Source organism: Bufo gargarizans, chromosome 6 (genome assembly GCF_014858855.1).
Source record: "Bufo gargarizans isolate SCDJY-AF-19 chromosome 6, ASM1485885v1, whole genome shotgun sequence".
Classification (NCBI taxonomy): domain Eukaryota; kingdom Metazoa; phylum Chordata; class Amphibia; order Anura; family Bufonidae; genus Bufo; species Bufo gargarizans.
In genome coordinates this window covers 222,762,530-222,784,191 of record NC_058085.1, presented here as the reverse complement: position 1 = coordinate 222,784,191, position 21,662 = coordinate 222,762,530, and the positions used below count along the sequence as shown (strand labels likewise).

Here is a 21,662-nt window from a genome sequence, read left to right as displayed (position 1 = left end):
GTTCACATACTTTTTCTTGCAACTGTATCTCTCTCTCTCTCTCTCTCTCTCTCTCTCTCTCTCTCTCTCTCTCTCTCTCTCTCTCTCTCTCTCTCTCTCTCTCTTTCTCTCTCTCATTCATATATATATATATACACACACAGACAAAAATAACTGGGAGCACCACCTTGTTGGTGGGTGCAAAGTCCAAGTACGGCAACTGGATATTACCCACTTCAATATAATGAAAAAATTGGACTGCACTCCAGACGGTTCCTTATGGTAAAACCAGTGAAGTTTATTCACACATGTGATAGCAGCAAAAAAGCGACGTTTCGGCTCAACATGAGCCTTTCTCAAGCATTGATACAAGTGTACAAACCAACATATATAGGTGAACCAATCAAATCATTGGACATATCCACATAATTGATACTTAGTAAAAAACTGTGTATAATTTCATATAAGTTAAAAAGGGACACATCCCAGTGATCATGAATAAAGTGACTAGTGCTATCAGAAAAACAAATATATAATATGGCTAGCTATTGCATGTAAATACATTTAAATCCATAATTGTGGCCAGCTATTCCTAATACATTCATCAGATTTGATCCATTAATTGTGCACATGTGTTTCGGGGGTACAATGATGAGCTTATACCTGGCGGAATAATGCAGCCCACATATGCTATCATGTTGTTGAGCGCGTCTCTCAGGAGCCAGTGCGCATGTCTGGATCGCATACTTGTCATTACCCGGCGTCCTCGTAACTCCAGCTGATTTCAGTGCTGTCGATTCCTTGTTACGTAACAGGCGCACATTGATGACTCATGTTGGATCGCGTTAGCTATCCACAGAAGAAGGAGCGCATGCGCACTCACATATTTGAGATTCAGTGTCTCCATTTCTATAAAGGGAATTTGGCCAATATGTATTCTCTACTGAATTAGAGTTCCTGCATTTATTCTCAGGTCACAGTGGATAATTTCCACTAATGTCAGCCAAGGGGATCGTTCCCACTTTTCCAAGTTGGGAAACTATCCCCTACAAAGCGACCCCAATGCTGTAAGTACGTCAGCACCTCCAGCATCGAGGGTCGCATACAAGCTGCAACTTGTGACCAAGAGGGTTCTCCTCATTATATGCCAAAACTATGTATTATAAACAGTCAAAATAGCCAATTCCCATATTACCATGCCTTATATGCGATCGAGACATAAATAGCACTCCCCGAGAGAAGAGCACAATTATTTACATCATCAGATGAAAAAATATATATACTACGGAACATTGTGGGCTCCTCATCCACCATCAAGGCTCATCATTGTTCTTCCATTTCTTTCCCGGAATCCCAGTGAATCTGTAACAATACACAAAATTAGTGATGATAGTGACACTCAAAAAAGCCATTAACTTTGTTTTACTAATTTTTGTTAATTTTTTAATCTTTTTCATTTTTTATGTATTTTTTTATCAATGAACTTATCTTCAGCAAGAGAATACATGACACAAGCTCATCAACATTTATATACTGCCCAAAGTCCATAAAACTTTGGTTGATCCACCTGGGCGTCCCATAGTTTCTGGGATGTATTCAGTATTTGGGCATTTGGGCAAATTGTAATACTACTTATGCGATTTACTGCATAACATGCACAAACTGCAGGCTACAATATGTGGGATGCACCACAAATGCAATAAAAACACGCATTAGAAAACATATATCAGACATACCACACCATGAGAACCGCAACATATCTGCGGCAAGTCTCCATTTTGCCATGGTACATGGTGGTGATGTCTCCTATATGTCAGTACAAGGCATTGAAAAGGTTAAAAAACCAACACGAGGTGGTGACAGAAAAAGGAAACTCTTAAACAGAGAATCATACTGGATTTTCCAACTTGAAAGTCGCCAGCCCCAAGGTTTAAATAAGAAACTGGATCTAATTCTGCAGTATTAACTAATGGTTTATTTCTCCTCCTTTCTTCCTCTATTTCCCATCCACTTTAAATGTATTATTTTATGGACCATATGAATTGTCTTTTTGGCATGTTTTTACCTATGTACACATTTGTAGAAGGGTGGGGTTGAATTTTCAGCCTGATTATCTCAGGTGAGAGACCCTCCCCCTCCTCTCTACAAAAGTAACTCAGTGTACAGGGAGTGCAGAATTATTAGGCAAGTTGTATTTTTGAGGATTAATTTTATTATTGAACAACAACCATGTTCTCAATGAACCCAAAAAACTCATTAATATCAAAGCTGAATATTTTTGGAAGCAGTTTTTAGTTTGTTTTTAGTTTTAGCTATTTTAGGGGGATATCTGTGTGTGCAGGTGACTATTACTGTACATAATTATTAGGCAACTTAACAAAAAACAAATATATACCCATTTCAATTATTTTTTTTTACCAGTGAAACCAATATAACATCTCAACATTCACAAATATACATTTCTGACATTCAAAAACAAAACAAAAACAAATCAGTGACCAACATAGCCACCTTTCTTTGCAAGGACACTCAAAAGCCTGCCATCCATGGATTCTGTCAGTGTTTTGATCTGTTCACCATCAACATTGCGTGCAGCAGCAACCACAGCCTCCCAGACACTGTTCAGAGAGGTGTACTGTTTTCCCTCCTTGTAAATCTCACATTTGATGATGGACCACAGGTTCTCAATGGGGTTCAGATCAGGTGAAGAAGGAGGCCATGTCATTAGATTTTCTTCTTTTATACCCTTTCTTGCCAGCCACGTTGTGGAGTACTTGGACGCGTGTGATGGAGCATTGTCCTGCATGAAAATCATGTTTTTCTTACCTTGCAGACTTCTTCCTGTACCACTGCTTGAAGAAGGTGTCTTCCAGAAACTGGCAGTAGGACTGGGAGTTGAGCTTGACTCCATCCTCAGCCCGAAAAGGCCCCACAAGCTCATCTTTGATGATACCAGCCCAAACCAGTACTCCACCTCCACCTTGCTGGCGTCTGAGTCGGACTGGAGCTCTCTGCCCTTTACCAATCCAGCCACGGGCCCATCCATCTGGCCCATCAAGACTCACTCTCATTTCATCAGTCCATAAAACCTTAGAAAAATCAGTCTTGAGATATTTCTTGGCCCAGTCTTGACGTTTCAGCTTGTGTGTCTTGTTCAGTGGTGGTCGTCTTTCAGCCTTTCTTACCTTGGCCACGTCTCTGAGTATTGCACACCTTGTGCTTTTGGGCACTCCAGTGATGTTGCAGCTCTGAAATATGGCCAAACTGGTGGCAAGTGGCACCTTGGCAGCTGCACGCTTGACTTTTCTCAGTTCATGGGCAGTTATTTTGCGCCTTGGTTTTTCCACACGCTTCTTGCGACCCTGTTGACTATTTTGAATGAAACGCTTGATTGTTCGATGATCACGCTTCAGAAGCTTTGCAATTTTGAGAGTGCTGCATCCCTCTGCAAGATATCTGACTATTTTTGACTTTTCTGAGCCTGTCAAATCCTTCTTTTGACCCATTTTGCCAAAGGAAAGGAAGTTGCCTAATAATTATGCACACCTGATATAGGGTGTTGATGTCATTAGACCACACCCCTTCTCATTACAGAGATGCACATCACCTAATATGCTTAATTGGTAGTAGGCTTTCGAGCCTATACAGCTTGGAGTAAGACAACATGCATAAAGAGGATGATGTGGTCAAAATACTCATTTGCCTAATAATTCTGCACGTAGTGTATTTGAAATGAGTAAGGGCTAAGATTGTATTGTGCCCGAAACATGTAGACTCTGCTTTCTGTACCTGGATTTTATACTGAATTTTCAATAAAGAAGCCCTGGATAACCACAAGCTGAACAAAATCTCTTTTTCTCTAGAAAGTTTGTAATACAGGTAAAAAAAAAATATATATAATAATTAAATCGTTCTATTGAAACAAATTTGTTGGTGAACAAAATAATCTGTTCATTTTGTATCATAGCTGATTCCTAAGAGTGTATTGGAAAGCTTGATGTGTAAAAACTGCCTGATGGAGTATTATGCTGTATGATACCACATAAAGTCTAACAGGATTTTTGTTATAATGTATGTACTTCTAATAACATAACACCATATATCACAGATTCATTGAGGAAAAAGCTTCATTTGAGTACGGACAAGTGAATCATGCTTTGAGTGCTGCTATGAGGATATTGGTAAAAGAATACATGATCCTTGTTACACAACTGGAACACCTACAGAGGCAAGGGCTGCTTTCCCTGCAGAAATTGTGGTTCTATGTCCAGCCCACTCTTAGGACAATGGAGGTTTTGGCATCACTTGGTAAGTGTCACTTTCTGTTGATTATATTACATGGTCGCTTATTTTTGGGTAGCGTTTGTCTGTCCTTTAGAAAATCGTAAACTGCATGCAGGTTTATGAATTCAGGACAACAGTGTTTTAGGCCCCTTACAGACGAGCGAGTGTCTCACTGTGGACTTGCAGCAGGACACCCAGCCTTAACTCCAAGCACTGCCGGGGTCACATAGCATTATATTGATTTATAATGCTCTGTAACCCTTGCAGTTCTGAAATGTATTGGATAAGACTGACAGCATTATGTCATTGTCATCTAATACATTCCAGAACTGTAAAGGTTACATAGCATTATAAATCAATATAGTGCTATGTGACCCCGGCAGTACTCGTTTTGAAAACAAAGACTTAGTGGGAGATTTATCAAGTCAAGGGCTTTCTGCACCGAACTTGATATCCTGTGTCTCCTGAGGATGCTCCTAATTTATGACTAGGTGCATACCTAATCATAAATGAGGCGTATCCTCCTGTAGTTTGTGCGCCTAAACAGAAATATACTACAGCTGAGAACTGCTGTAGATTTCTGACTTCATTTGTGCCAGAAAACCGGCGTAAATAAAGATCAATTTGTAGGAGCCGCTTGCCATGCCCCGATCTTACCCTTGCTACACCCCCTTTAGGGAAAGTGCCAAGGACAGTGTCAGCACATCCCAATGAGCAGGTGCACGTTGCCATGGCTGAAAGCATTAAAGCTAAGACAAACCATGCCTGTCCGCCAATGACAAAGCATTATCTTTAGAACAGGAACCTTCACTAAATACAACCTCCTGTTGTGCCATACTGGCCTGTATTAAATTCAGGGACTGCAGGTTCCACATGCATGCTGAGCCCACTCTGTATCTTACCTTTCTTGGTGCCAAATGGCTTCCAATAAATGCAGTGAGAGCAGGCTGCAGCTTTTTATATAATTAAAATCAGCCTATGGGACAGACAGGTTAGTTAGTTCATGACCAATGAAGTCAGACACTCTTCCAATGCAGACAGCAAAGAAAAAAAGGGGGGTTGGTCAGCACATACCAATGTGTATAGATGCTGGCCGGCGGTCTCTGACCTGTGTAAGTGCAAAGGGAACACACAAGGCAAACACAAAGTCAAACTAGCAATGACTGTATCAGGAGATAACCGCAGTACTAGGAAGCCAAACCATGTAAGCAAAGGGTCAATACCAGGAGATGCAAACACGACCAGGGAGCAGGCGAAGACGAGGAACAGGCCGGAAGTCAAATATCAATACCCGGAATTTCTCAGGATAGATACATCAAGTAATGGACCTTAAAGGGGTTGTCCAGGTTCAGAGCTGAACCCGGACATACCCTTATTTTCACCCCGGCAGCCCTCCTGAGCCTGGCATCGGAGCATCTCATGCTCCGATGCGCTCCCGTGCCCTGCGCTAGATCGCGCAGGGCACAGGCTCTTGGTTTTTCAATAACACACTGCCGGGCGGTAACTTCCGCCCAGCAGTGTGTTCGGTGACGTCACCGGCTCTGAGGGGGTGGGCTTTAGCTCTGCCCTAGCCGGTTTACTGGCTAGGGCAGAGCCAAATCCCGCCCATCAGTGCCGGTGACGTCACCGGGCTGCCTGTCAGCCCCATAGAGAGCCCGGTATGTCACCGGAACTCAGAAAAATGCCTTAGCCCTGCGCGATTTAGCGCAGGGCAAAGGAGAGCATCGGAGCATGAACTGCTCCGATGCTCATGTCAGGGGGGCTGCCGGGGTGAAAATGGAGGGATGTCCAGGTTCAGCTCTGAACCTGGACAACCCCTTTAATAGCAGACAACCTGTGGCCAGCAGGCTGCCTGTTTAAATAGTGGAGGGGAGGAGTAATGTGATGTGGCCAGAGCCACATGACTCACTCTCCTGCATACAGCTGAGCGCCGAGTGTCCAGCTCGGTGCTCAGACTTATTGCCATCACCATGGGAGCAGAGGACGCCGGCCACGCTGATGAGGTGTGCGTGGCCGGGTCCTCCCTGTTGCTCTGGAGATGAGGACTCGCTCCACTCTACTTGCAGGACGCCGGCAGCACAGAGGAGAAGCGGCGCAACCCCGGCGTCCTGTAACAAACAATGCAACAGCACTCTGCAAACGCAAATAATAAACTAAATACAATTGTTCCGTACTTGCTATAGAAAATGTATGATTGGAACCTCACATTTGTAACGTAGTGTTAGCATTAGTACATTCTCTGTAGTGGGTATTGCATTATTGCATTTACTTTTATTATTTGTGTTTGCAGAGTGCTGTTGCATTTATATACTGCCTGATTGTTTGCTGATATACTGCCTGGTAGGGCTGATCATGATGATTACCTTTTTCTTTTTATCATGTTTTTTATTTCCTCTCTCATTTTACACACAAGAAAATGATATACTATAATAAATAATTAATAATAATAGACTTTACTATATTCAGAATAGTGTTTGTTTAGGATTAGAAACCTAAAACCTATTACTGGTTTATTCAGAGGCACAATATCTATATCTATCTATCTATCTATATATATATATATATATATATATATATATGTGTGTGTGTGTGTATTAGGGTTGTTGCGGGTATCGAAATTTCGATACCCAATCGATACTTTTGTCCCGGTATCGATACGATACCGGGATTTCCGTTTTTTCGATACTGGGCTGCGCTTCTGCGCAGTCTAGTATCTCTGAACATGAGCGCGCTGCTATCGGCGCGCTCATGTTCTCTCTCAGCAGCACGGGGAGAAGGAAGCTGTCCTCCCTCCCCCCTGTGCTGCTGCTGCTGCCGCTGCCACCAATGAGAAGCGAGGGGCGGAGGAGGGGCGGCAATGAGAAGCGAGGGGCGGAGGAGGGGCGGCAATGAGAAGCGAGGGGCGGAGGAGGGGCGGCAATGGGAAGCGAGGGGCGGCGCCGGCAATGAGAAGAGAGGGGCGGAGGAGGGGCGGGCGCACTGCGCCACCAATGATAGGATTATTTCAACACAGAGCTGCGCCCAGCGTTGCCCCAGCACTCACCATTAGTCCTGGGCGCCGCTCCGTTCGCCTGCAGTGCCCCATTACTGTCTCCTCTCCTGCTCCACATGCTGCTGATTACTATCGGAGCGATGGGAGGAGACATCAGCTTCACTAGTAGGCGTTCCTTCTCCCTGCGCTGCGATTGGACAGCGCTACAGCCAGGGAGAAGGAACGCCCACTAGTGAATCTGATGTCTCCTCCCATCGCTCCGATAGTAATCAGCAGCATGTGGAGCAGGACAGGAGACAGTAATGGGGCACTGCGGGCGAACGGAGCGGCGCCCAGGACTAATGGTGAGTGCTGAGACATTGCTGGGCGCCGCTCTGTGTGGCCTGATAGTGAAAGTCTGGACTCATATACAGTAGTCAGTCTTTAACACATACAGGAGGCGGGTGCCGGCAGCAGAATCGCATTGCCGGCACCCTGCCCCTAACAGGGAGCTGCGATCAGCGGCAGTTAACTGCCGCTGATCTGCCAGTACCCGCCTCCTGTATAAAGAGGTAGTTATCATTGCCCCCCCCCCTCCCCCCCCTCAACCCACCCATCCCATTAAAATCATTGGTGGCACAGTGTGCCGGCCCCTCTCAACCCCCCAGTATTAAAATCATTGGTGGCAGTGGCCACAGGGACCTCTCTTCCCCCCCCCCCCCATTGGTGGTGCAGTGGCAGCTTCTGATCGGAGCCCCAGCTGTGTAAGCCTGGGGCTCCGATCGGTTACCATGGCAGCCAGGACGCTACAGAAGCCCTGGTTGCCATGGTAACATCCCTGATGCTGTGTGCACAGAGCAGCAGGGACAGTGTGGAGTCCTATTCACCCTGATAGAGATCTATCAGGCTGAATAGGAAAAGGGATGAAAGATCCCAGGTTCTAGCCCCTACGGGGGAAATAGTCATTAAATAAAAAGTGTAAAAAAAACAAACAAAAAACACTAAAATATGAAGTATAAATCACCCCCTTTTCCCAATTTCACATATAAAATATTTAAATAATAAACATATTACATCGCCACGTCAGAAAAGTCCAAACTATTAAAATATATAAAAAAAAAATCTAGGTGGTGAATGCCGGAACAGAAAAAATAAAATAAAAACTGCGCGATTCGCCATTTTTAAAAATGAGGAATGCACGTGGCTTTTTTTGTTTATTTTTTTTCGCGTGGTATCGAGTATCGCAATACTTTTTCATGGTATCGAAACCGAATCAAAAAATTGGTATCGCAACAACTCTAGTGTGTATATGTATATATGTATATGTGTGTATATATATACAGTGCTCCAGACAAAATACCTAGTAGCCATTGGCTCCTGAACTGAAAAATTTAGGAGCCAAATCAAATTTTTTGTCGCCAAATCGAAACAAATCAAAATTTTGGTATCGTGTCAACGCTACGCCGATCAGATCGGCATAGGGTTGTTTTGATACCAAAATTTGGATTCGCTTTCGTCACCATAAAAAAGTATTGCGATTACTCAATACTGCGCAAAAAAAAAAAAAAAACACCAAAAAAAGTCGCGTGCATTTCGCATTTTATGAAAACATTCGGCCCATGATAGAACAGTCCTATCCTATTTTTTGGGGTGACAAGGTGACTAAAAATGGCGAATGCTCACCGCACAGGAGATGATTTTTTAATAATTTAATAGTTTGGACAGCGCTATGTAATATGTTTATTTATATATTTTATATGTAAAATTGGGAAAGGGGGGATTTAAACTTAATATTTTAGGGTACTTTCACACTAGTGTTTTTCTTTTCCGGCACTAGGTGCTCAATACCGGAAAAGAACTGATCAGGCATATCCCCATGCATTCTGAATAGAGAGTAATCCGTTCAGGATGCATCAGGATGTCTTCAGTTCAGTCATTTTGACTGATCAGGCAAAAGATAAAAACTGCAGCATGCTACGGTTTTATCTCCGGCGGAAAAAACTGAAGATTTGCCTGAATGCCGGATCCAACATTTTTTCCCATAGGAATGTATTAGTGCTGGATCTGGCATTCAAAATACCGGAATGCACCCGCACTAAATCCGGACTCATTCACTTCTATGGAGCTGTGCACATGAGGGGTGATTTTCACAAATCACTTGTGCGTTGCGTGAAAATCGCAGCATGCTCTATGTTGTGCGTTTTTCACGCAACGCAGACCCCATAAAAGTGAATGGGGCTGCATGAAAATCGCAAGCATCCGCAAGCAAGTGCGGATGCGGTGCAATTTTAACGCATGGTTGCTAGGATGAAAGTCTATTCACTGTATTATTTTCCCTTATAACATGGTTCTAAGGGAGAATAATAGCACTCTTTAATACAGAATGCATAGTAGAAGGTTAATATAATTAACATTGGTGGCATAGTGCGCCCCCCCAACACCCCAGTATGATAAACATTGGTGGCGCAGTGCGCCCCCCAATATAAGAAACATTGGTGGCGCAGTGCGCCCCCAACACCCCAGTATAATAAACATTGGTGGCGCAGTGCGCCCCCCCTCAATATAATGAACATTTGTGGTGCAGTGGGCAGTGCCAATGAGGGTTAAAAAATAATTAACTCGCACTGTGCCACTAATGTTTCTTATACTGGGGTGTTGGGGGCACACTGAACAGGGAGTCTAAGAAAGAATCGAATGAGTCACAAGTCGGATCTTTAGTTCTTTTCACCTGTGACTCATTCGATTCTTTCTCCCTGTACTTGTCAGTGACTCAGAGCTGCAAGTGCTTGCCTCAGCTCTGATTGGTTGGTGGGCGGAAGCAGTTTCCACTCTAGGATCAGATTACACTCCTCCCGAGCCCCTCCCCTCCCTGCTGCCAGCGTCTGTTATTGTGTGCTGTGATGGAGCTGACTCAGACTGAGGAGAACATCGGCGGCGGCGGGGCAGAGAACTATCAGCTCCTGTGCCCGCCGCTGTTCAACTGCAGAGCTGCCGCGGAGGGTCTAGTCGCAAATGGTGACAGGACTAAAAAGTCTTGTCGCCATTTGTAAATTCTAAGTCGCATTGGCGACCATTTTGGTCGCCATCTGGAGCCCTGATAGATAGATAGATAGATAGATAGAGATATATATATATATATATATATATATATATATCTATCTATCTATCTATCTATCTATGTGTATGTATGTATGTACAGGTGGAACGTAAAAAATTTGAATATTGTGCAAAAGTCCATTTATTTCAGTTATGAAAATTAAAAGGAATTGCATTAATGCAGCTTAAAATTTGAGTTTTGTGAAAAGGTTCAATATTCTAGGCTCAAAGTGTCACACTCTAGTCAGCCAATTAATCCATACCCCCTGAGCAAAGGGTACCTCAAAATTGTGACTTTGGGGTTTCACAAGCTGTAAGCCATAATCATCCAAATCATAACAAAGGCTTGAAATATCTCGCTTTGCATGTAATGAGTCTATCTCATATGGTTTCACCTTTTAAGGCTACTTTCACACTAGCGTTCGGGTCTCCGCTTGTGAGTTCCGTTTGAAGTCTCTCACAAGCGGCCCCGAACGGATCCGTACAGCCCTAATGCATTCTGAGTGGATGCGGATCCGCTCAGAACGCCTCAGTCTGGCACCGTTTGTCCTCCGCTCCGCTCAGCAGGCGGACACCCGAATGCTGCTTGCAGCGTTCGGGTGTCCGCCTGGCCGTGCGGAGGCGAACTGATCCGTCCAGACTTACAATGTAAGTCAATGGGGATGGATCCGTTTGAAGTTGACACAATATGGCTCAATTTTCAAACGGATCCGTCCCCCATTGACTTTCAATGTAAGTCAAAACGGATCAGTTTGCATTATCATGAACAAAAAAAATAAAAAAAATATTTTTTTTGTTTTGTTCATGGTAATGCAAACGGATCCGTTCTGAACGGTTCTAAGTGTTTGCATTATAGGTGCGGATCCGTCTGTGCAGATACCAGACAGATCCGCACCTAAACGCAGGTGTGAAAGTAGCCGAAGTTGCATTACTGAAATAAATGAACTTTGCACGATATTCTAATTTTTCGAGTTTCACCTGTATGTGTGTATGTTTCGCGATCACTCAAAAATGCAACCATCGATTTCAACAAAACTTGGTATACAAATCCCTTGCTACCTGGAAATAAATATTGTGGGGGTCACAGCTCTCTAGCACGTACTGTTCCTGAGATATTCCAAACAAATTCAAATATGGCACATCGCATGACCTAAGCCTGCAGATCTTTCTGCAGTGCTCCAGACTAAAAAAATACTTAGTAGCCATTGGCTCCTGAACTGAAAAATTTAGGAGCCAAATTAAATTTTTTCTCACCAAATCGAAACCGAATCAAATTTTGGGATCAGATCAGCGTAGGGTTGTTTTGATACCAAAATTTTGATTCACTTTCGTCACCATAAAAAAGTATTGCGATACTCAATACCACGCAATAAAATAAAATAAAAACACGTGCATTTCGCATTTTATGAAACGTTCGGCCCATAATAGAACAGTCTTATCCTATTTTTTGGGGTGACAAGGTGACAAAAAAAAAATGGCGAATCGCATGGTTTTTATTTATTTCTGTCACGGCGCTCACCGCATAGGAGATATTTTTAAATAATTTAATAGTTTGGACGCAGCGCTATGTAATATGTTTATTTATTTATTGTTTATATATTTTATATGTAAAATTGGGAAAGAGAGGGATTTAAACTTAATATTTTAGGGTACTTTCACACTAGCGTTGATCTTTTTCGAGTTCCGTCACAGGGGCTCTAAACCGGAAAAGAACTAATCAGGCATATCCCCATGCATTCTGAATGGAGAGCAATCCGTTCAGGATGTCTTCAGTTCAGTCATTTTGACTGATCAGGCAAAAGATAAAACCGCAGCATGGTACGGTTTTATCTCCTGCGAAAAAAACTGAAGACTTGCCAGAATTTCGAGACATTTTGGCTTCGGATGCGTACCCGGTGCATTGCAGCAAACCCGCGCTGGTAGGTACGCAATTGCAGTCAGTCTTGACTGCGATTGCGTTCCGTTTTTATCGCGCGGGTGCAATGTGTTTTGCATGCGTGTGATAAAAAACTGACTGTGGTACCCAGACCCAAACTACTTCACTGAAGTTCAGGTTTGGGTTCAAGGTTCTGTAGATGTAATTATTTTCCCTTATAACATGGTTATAAGGGAAAATAATATCATTCGTAAAACAGAATACTAAGTAAAATAGGGCTGGAGGGGTTAAAAAATAATAATTTAACTCACTTTAATCCACTTGTTCGCGCAGCCCGGCTTCTCTTCTGTCTTCATCTGTGAGAAAAAGGACCTGTGGTGATGTCACTGCGCTCATCACATGGTCCATCACCATGGTACTTTGATGAGCTCAGTGACATCACCACATGTCCTTTGACAGGTCCTGAAGAAAGAACAGGAGACTGGTAGCTACGCGATCAATTGGAGGAGGTAAGTTAATTTTATTTTATATTTTTTAACCCTCATTGGCACTGCGCCACCATTGTTTATTATACCTGACGGGTTAACTGCAGCGGATCGCAGCTTCCTGTCATAGAGGTCGGGTGTCGGAATCAAATAGCCCCTCAGGTACCTCCTGTATTTGTATTAACAGGTCAGTTATCTTCATTGGTGGCGCAGTGGCCACAACCCCTCCCCTCGTAATATTGGCGGCAGCAGCAGCACAGGTGGGAGGGAGAGACTCTTTCTCCGCTGCGCTGCTGAGAAGAACATCGGCGGCGGTCCTGCCGCTGTATTCAACTGCAGATCTGCGGCGGCGGGTCTAGTCGCAAATGGTGACAAGACTAAAAAGTCTTGTCACCATTTGTAAATTCTAAGTCGCATTTGGAGCCCTGTTCTGTTCATATCCCAATTGCCATACACACAGTCACATTTCTGTCATCTGCCAATAGAAGCTTGCTGGTCCTTAGTCTCCGCATACACACAGTTTTACTCCAGGTTTCTAACAACCCAGCCATTTTTCTTCACTGCTGCAGGTCAGCTTTAAAGGGGCAGGGCGCTGTGGATGACACTGTTAAGGGGGCAGGTGCCACTATTGAAAGGGCAGTTGCTGTGATGGTCACTGTGGCGTCACTGGGGGGGGAGTAACAAAGTAATGCACCAAGGGTTCAGCTCCGTCACCTGGTGCTCAAACGTGATCATTTGCATATGAAGAAATAAAACTCTATCACTGCAGCTATTTGGCATACAGACAAAATAAAGTTATAGTGTTAATCAGCACTATGAGCTCTACCAGAGCCTCTTTAAGCAATAAAAGGTTCTTTTGTAGTGAATATATTGTAACACATTTATAAATAGCCTTAACCACTTCAGCCCCGCTAGGTGAAACCCCCTTCATGACCAGAGCACTTTTTACACTTCGGCACTACACTCCTTTCACCGTTTATCGCTCGGTCATGCAACTTACCACCCAAATGAATTTTACCTCCTTTTCTTCTCACTAATGGAGCTTTCATTTGGTGGTATTTTATTGCTGCTGACATTTTTACTTTTTTTGTTGTTAATCAAAATGTAACGATTTTTTTGCAAAAAAATGACATTTTTCACTTTCAGCTGTAAAATTTTGCAAAAAAAAAACGACATCCATATATAAATTTTTCGCCAAATTTATTGTTCTACATGTCTTTGATAAAAAAAAAATGTTTGGGCAAAAAAAAAAATGGTTTGGGTAAAAGTTATAGCATTTACAAACTATGGTACAAAAATGTGAATTTCCGCTTTTTGAAACAGCTCTGACTTTCTGAGCACCTGTCATGATTCCTGAGGTTCTACAATGCCCAAACAGTAGAAAACCCCCACAAATGACCCCATTTCGGAAAGTAGACACCCTAAGGTATTCGCTGATGGGCATAGTGAGTTCATAGAACTTTTTATTTTTTTGTCACAAGTTAGCGGAAAATGATGATGATTTTATTTATTTATTTTTTCTTACAAAGTCTCATATTCCACTAACTTGCGACAAAAAATAAAAAATTCTAGGAACTCGCCATGCCCCTCACGGAATACCTTGGGGTGTCTTCTTTCCAAAATGGGGTCACTTGTGGGGTAGTTATACTGCCCTGGCAATTTAGGGGCCCAAATGTGTGAGAAGAACTTTGCAATCAAAATGTGTAAAAAATGACCGGTGAAATCCAAAAGGTGCACTTTGGAATATGTCCCCTTTGCCCACCTTGGCAGCAAAAAAGTGTCACACATCTGGTATCGCCGTACTCAGGAGAAGTTGGGGAATGTGTTTTGGGGTGTCATTTTACATATACCCATGCTGGGTGAGAAAAATATCTTGGTCAAATGCCAACTTTGTATAAAAAAATGGGAAAAGTTGTCTTTTGCCAAGATATTTCTCTCATCCAGCATGGGTATATGTAAAATGACACCCAAAAACACATTCCCCAACTTCTCCTGAGTACGGCGATACCAGATGTGTCACACTTTTTTGCTGCCAAGGTGGGCAAAGGGGCACATATTCCAAAGTGCACCTTTCAGATTTTGCAGGCCATTTTTTACACATTTTGATTGCAAAGTTCTTCTCACACATTTGGGCCCCTAAATTGCCAGGGCAGTATAACTACCCCACAAGTGACCCCATTTTGGAAAGAAGACACCCCAAGGTATTCCGTGAGGGGCATGGCGAGTTCCTAGAATTTTTTATTTTTTGTCGCAAGTTGGCACCCCCCTGTCACTGATCACCCCCCCTGTAAGGCTCCATTCAGACATCCGCATGATTTTTTACGGATCCATGGATACATGGATCGGATCCACAAAACGCATGCGGACGTCTGAATGGAGCCTTACAGGGGGGTTATCAATGACAGGGGGTGATCAGAGTGATCACCCCCCTATCACTGATCACCCCCCCCAGTAAGGCTCCATTCAGACATCCGCATGATTTTTTACGGATCCATGGATACATGTAGTGTAGTGTGGTGTTTGGTGCTACTGTACTTACCTACCTGAGTCCTCTGGTGGTCGATCCTAACAAAAGGGACCACCAGAGGACCAGGTAGGAGGTATATTAGACGCTGTTATGAAAACAGCGTCTAATATACCTGTTAGGGGTTAAAGAATTTGGATCTCCAGCCTGCCAGCGAGCGATCGCCGCTGGCATGCTGGAGATCCACTCGCTTACCTTCCGTTCCTGTGAGCGCGCGCGCCTGTGCGCGCGCGTTCACAGGAAATCTCGGCTCTCGCGGGAGGACGCGTATATGCGTCCACCCAGAAGAGCAGGACCGCCGGCAGGACGCAATCCTGCGTACGGCGGTCCTAAGGTGGTTAAAGACAATTCTCTCGTTATTGGAATTTCTGCCTTAACACATGTCATGGACATCTTGGGATTCAGTGTTTATGAACGTACAAGATACATCTTACTATAGAAGCGTGTACAGTACCTTGGCCAAGAATCTTTCTTAAAAAAAAAAAACTGACTAGGAGTTATCCATTCACTCCCTTAAGCCATTGAAGTAGTGAACCACATAGACTTAAACCCTTAAGGACTGGGCTGGATAGATCATCAGCTTCTGATAGGCGGGGGTCCGACACCCGGGACCCCCGCCGATCAGCTGTTTGACAGCGTGGGCGGGGCTAAGCTCTGTTCACTTGAATGGGGCATAGCCCCGGCCACGCTAGTTGATACTAGTCGTGACGTCAGTGGGCTGGCGGTAAACAGTGAGAAGGCCGCGGCGCTGCTGGAGTGCCGCTGCCTTCTCAAACTGCTGATCAGCGGGGGTCCCGGATGTCGATAGCCGATTGTCTTAGGTAGGGGCTAATTTTTTGCGGGATAAGAGGGCGTTTTTATTAGCACTATTTTTGGGTGCATATGACTTTTTGATCGCTTGCTATTACAATTTTTGTGATTGTAAGGTGACCAAAAAAAGTCGTTTTTTTACACAAATTATTTTTTTTGACTGTTCTCATCTGAGGGGTTAGGTCATGTGGTATTTTTATTGTTCAATTTCTTACGGACGCGGCGATACCTAATATGTATACTTTTTATACAATTTATATTATTACTTTTTATTTTAGTTTTACAAAATAATATAATAAAAAAAATAAAAAAAAGTTTTGTTTTAGTGTCTCCAAAGTCTGAGAGCCATATTATTATTTTTTTTATGTTTTATTTTTTTGTCTGGGCGATTTGTCTGTGGCCAAATAGAATTAAAATTTGGGGAAGGGGGATTATAAATTTAGTACTCCATGAAATTGTGGTACTCCCTGAAGCAACTGTCAATACAGAGTCCCGGATGATCTGTGCACGTGTCACACTGAGTGGTGGTGTCCTTCAGTATACCCCTCCTGTGACGCACTCTGCACTTTATTTTGAGACCGTCCCTTCTCCCCTTCTTTCCAGTATGGGGGACCACACCTGGAAAGTGTTGGCCAGCGACGATCCGGGCGCCTCAAATTCCCGAGGTACTCCGACCTGCTCTTTCCCAGTCAGAAAGGATCAGGTCCTCCCTGTGTTGCCAGCGTCCTGAGACAGCACAAAAGAGTTGTACAAGGCAACCTGTACCAAGTAGACCGCAACTTTTTTGTAACATGCCCGGGTTTTGCGCTTGGCGTTATATGTCTTGAGGACTTGATCAGGGAGATCCACTCCTCCCATTTACCAATTATAGTCCACGATATAATCGGGCTTGAGGACCTTTGCTGGATGATGCCGTTGCCGTGAATTGTGGCCAGTACAAGTACATCCCTCTTGTCCTTATATCTGACCAGCAACAGGTTTCCACTGGCAAGGGCATGGGTCTCAACCCCACTTATACCCTACCCTAACCCACCCTAAACCTAACAGAAAAAAATATATAAAACTAAATTAAAAAAAATGAAAGCCCAAAAATAGTAAAAAAAAAAAAAAAAAAAAAGATTCAAACTCGCCGATCAGCGGTGGGGTGGGCCAAGCACCAAAAAAAAACTATAACTATCCCTCGGTCTTCCTGCCTAATCCAGCCCTTCCCTAAAGACCCTAATAACTTGATGATCGGAAATACACAGGGCGTACATGTACATAAGAGGTTAAAGTCTGTGACTATGATCTTTTCACTGTTTTGGAATCGAGGAGTATGGTGCATGAACTTCTGATTAAATGGGTTGTATAATTTAACCACCTCAGCTCCCCTAGCTTAAACCCCCTTAATCACCAGACCACGTTTTACAATTCTGCACTACACTAGTTTCACGGTTTATTGCTCGGTCATACAACTTACCACCCAAATGAATTTTACCTCCTTTTCTTCTCACTAATAGAGCTTTCATTTGGTGGTATTTCATTGCTGCTGACGTTTTAAATTTTTTTGTTATTAATCGAAATTTACAGATTTATTTTTTGGGGGGCAAAAAAATGAAATTTTTCACTTTCAGTTGTAACATTTTTCAAATAAAACTACATTTCTATATAAGCTTTTTTCTAAATGTATTGTTCTACATGTCTTTGATAAAAAAAAATGCAATAAATGTATATTTATTGGTTTGTGCAAAAGTTATAGCATTTACAAACTATGGTACAAAAATGTGAATTTTTGCATTTTGTAGCAGCTCTGACTTTCTGAGCACCTGTCATGTTTACTGAGGTTCTACAATGCCCAGACAGTAGAAACACCCCACAAATGACCCCATTTCGGAAAGTAGACACCCTAAGGTATTCGCTGATGGGCATAGTGAGTTCATAGAAGTTTTTATTTTTTGTCACAAGTTAGCGGAAAATGATGATGATTATTTTATTTTTATATATTTTTTTTATAGTCTTAATTCTACTAACTTGTGACAAAAAATGAAAACTTCCATGAACTCACTATGCCCATCACAAAATACCTTGGGATGACTTCTTTCCAAAATGGGGTCACTTGTGGGGTAGTTATACTGCCTTGGCATTTTAGGGGCCCTAATGCGTGAGAAGTAGTTTGAAATCCAAATGTGTAAAAAAAAAATGCCCTGTGAAATCCTAAAGGTGCTCTTTAGAATTTGAGCCCCTTTGCCCACCTAGGCTGCAAAAAAGTGTCACACATGTGGTATCGCCATACTCATAAGAAGTAGGGCAATGTGTTTTGGAGTGTATTTTTAAATATACCCATGCTGGGTGAGAGAAATATCTCTCTAAAAGTCAACTTTTCCCATTTTTTCTTTATACAAAGTTGTCATTTTAGAGAGAGATTTCTCTTACCCAGCATGGAGGAGAAAGGCGTCTGCTGGGACATAGGAGCTCCACCCAACATCCATACCTACTTAGCTCGTATGCCCTGGCAAACCTGATTTCTCCATTCACATCAATCCATGTAGATGAAAAAATCATTGTCGTTTTTTTCATATACAAAGTGTTTGCCAAAGCATATGAACACCACCACCCCCTCAGCTCATAAGCCTCAGCAAACGTATCTTTTACTGCAGAGGAGAAATCTCGCCTTGCAGCGCCGCATACACAGACTTTTGTGTAATCTGACAGCAGCGCAATGCTTTTGCTCAGGGGTATACAAATCTGCAAATTTGTTGTTGTAGTGGGCTATGAGGGGCCGAATTTTGTGGAGCTGGTCAAAAGCTGGGTGGCCTCTGGGACGGGAGGTGCTGTTATCACTAAAGTGCAGGAAACGCAGGATGGTCTCAAATCGTGTCCTGGACATGGCAGCAGAGAACATGGGCATGTGATGAATTGGGTTTGTGGACCAATATGACCGCAATTCATGCTTTTTGGTTAGACCCATGTTGAGGAGAAGGCCCAGAAAAAAATTTGAAATTCGGAAACTTGGACGGGTTTCCACCAGAAAGACTGGGCATAATAGCTTCCCGGGTTGGCGGCTATAAATTCAGTGGCATATCTGTTTGTTTCTGCCACAACTAAGTCCAAGAGCTCCGCAGTCAAGAACAGCTCAAAAAATCCCAGGGCCAAACCGATCTGAGCTGTCTCAACCCGAACTCCAGAATGGGCGGTGAAAGGGGGAACTAATGGTGCGGGTGAAGTTGGGGACTGCCAATCAGGGTTTGCCAGCACCTCAGGGACTCTAGGCGGTCTACTGGCCTGTCTGTGTGGTGGCTGCGACCGGGTAACTATTGCACGTGCCACCGTACCAGCTTCAACTGCCCTTCTGGTGCTCGCCACTTCACCATGTTATACGGCAGTGCTGGTACTAGGTCCAGGATGGGCTGCACTGCTGGTGTATGCCTCACCACGTAATACGACAGCGCCAGCCCCACTCTGCTGCCCTTGAAGCGGATCCTGCACAATCTGTGGTCTAGCAACACGGGACCGGGTACACCTGGTGCTATCAGGGACCTCAACCTCCTCGTCCGAACTTTGGGTCAGACTGCCACTGCTTTTTACAGGTTCATATTCTGACCCGCCAGATTCGTTAGATGAGGGTTCCCATTCCTCATCCGACTGGGTCAGAAGCCTGTAGGCCTCTTCAGAAGAATACCCCTTGTATGCCATTTGGTCAACTAAATTTAGGGGGTATTCCCTGAGACTACCCAAGTAAAAAAGCATACTGGATACAGGAGGTTCTCGATGATCTCTTCCTGAAATTTGAGGAAGGATCCTGTTATCCCAGCCTTACTGTAGAGAACAAAACTATTATACAGAGCCAATTGAATTAAATTTACAGACACCTTCTTATACCAGCATCTACTGCGGCGGGGCACTAAATAAGGAGCCAACATCTGGTCATTGAAGTCTACCCCTCCCATGAGCAAATTATAGTCATGGACTGAGAGGTGCTTTTCAATGACACTGGTTGCTCGTTCAATTTGTATTGTCGTGTCTGCGTGAATGGAGGAGAGCATGTAAACGTCACGCTTGTCTCTCCATTTCACCGCGAACGGTTCTTCGTTACACAAGGCAGCCCTCTCCCCCCTTGCAAGATGGGTGGTAACGAGCCGTTGGGGGAAGCACCGGCGACTAGGTCGCGCGGTGCCACAGCAGCCAATCTGTTCTAAAAACAAATGCCTGAAGAGTAGAAATGCTTTGTGTAGAAATTGTCCACATAAAGATGGTGCCCCTTGCCAAATAAGAGTGACACCAAGTCCCAGACTGTCTTCCCACTGCTCCCCAGGTAGTCAGGGCAACCGACCGGCTCCAGGGTCTGATCTTTACCCTCATAGACACAAAATTTGTGTGTATAGCCTGTGGCCCTTTCACAGGGCTTATACAATTTGACCCCATACCGGGCGCGCTTGCTTGGGATGTATTGTTTAAAGCCAAGGCGCCCGGTAAAATGTTTAAGGGACTCGTCTATGCAGATGTTTTGCTCAGGAGTATACAAATCTGCAAATTTGGTGTTAAAGTGGTCTATGAGGAGCCAAACTTTGTGGAGCCGGTCAAAAGCTGGGTGGCCTCTGGTACAAGAGGTGCTGTTGTCACTAAATTGCAGGAAACGCATGATGGTCTCAAATCGTGTCCTGGACATGGCAGCAGAGAACATGGGCATGTGATGAATTGGGTTCGTGGACCAATATGACCGCAATTCATGCTTTTTTGTTAGGCCTATGTTGAGGAGAAGGCCCAGAAAAGTTTTAAGACTGGGCATAAAAGCTTCCCGGTTTGGCGGCTATAAATTGAGTGGCATACCACGACTAAGTCCAAGAGCTCCGCAGTCAAGAACAGCTCAAAAACCCCAAGTGCCGATCCGATCTGAGCTGTCTCAACCTGAACTCCAGACTGGGCGGTGAAAGGGGGATCTACTGGTGCGGCTGAAGTTGGGGGCTGCCAATCAGGGTTTGCCAGCACCTCAGGGACTCTAGGGGCTCTACGGGCCTGTCTGTGCGGTGGCTGCGACAGGGGAAGTACTGCATGTGCCACCGTACCAGCTTCAACTGCCCTTCTAGTGCTTGCCACTTCATTATGTTGTATTGCAGTGCTGGTACTAGGTCTAGGATGGGCTGCGCTGCTGGTGTATGCCTCACCACGTAATCCGACAGCGCCAGCCCCACTCTGCTGCCCTTGAAGCGGCTCCTGCGTAACCTGTGGTCTAGCAACACGGGGCCGGGTACGCCTGGTTGTATTAGGGATCTCAACCTCCTCGTCCGAACTTTGGGTCAGACTTCCACTGCTTTCTACAGGTTCATATTCTGACCTGCTGGATTCGTCAGATGAGGGTTCCCATTCCTCATCCGACTGGGTCAGAAGCCTGTAGGCCTCTTCAGAAGAATACCCCTTATTTGCCATGTGGTCAACTAAATTTAGGGGGTATTCCCTGAGACCACCCATGAAAAAATGCAAGCCTGTCTTACAAATGGTAGGCTAGCAAAGTACCGGAAGCCGCTGCGATTGATAAGAAAATATCAATCGCAGCGCTTGTAAAGTGATTGTGCAATGATAAAAAAAATAAAAAAATTGTCACTGCGACAGGGAGGGCATGGGTGAAGGTCGACCGATCAGGCCTGATTAGGCAAACACTGC

The 21,662-nt window shown here is 44.0% G+C and overlaps 1 protein-coding gene across 2 annotated transcripts in view; it reads left to right on the top strand.

Moving 5' to 3' along the window:
* Positions 1 to 21,662, top strand: part of TUBGCP2 (tubulin gamma complex associated protein 2) — a 453,055-nt gene that overhangs the window by 183,317 nt on the left and 248,076 nt on the right. For both annotated transcript variants that reach the window (XM_044296484.1, XM_044296483.1), the window contains exon 7: positions 4,088 to 4,287. In XM_044296484.1, coding sequence (XP_044152419.1) covers positions 4,088 to 4,287 — 200 coding nt within the window. The remainder of the gene's footprint in view (positions 1 to 4,087; positions 4,288 to 21,662) is intronic.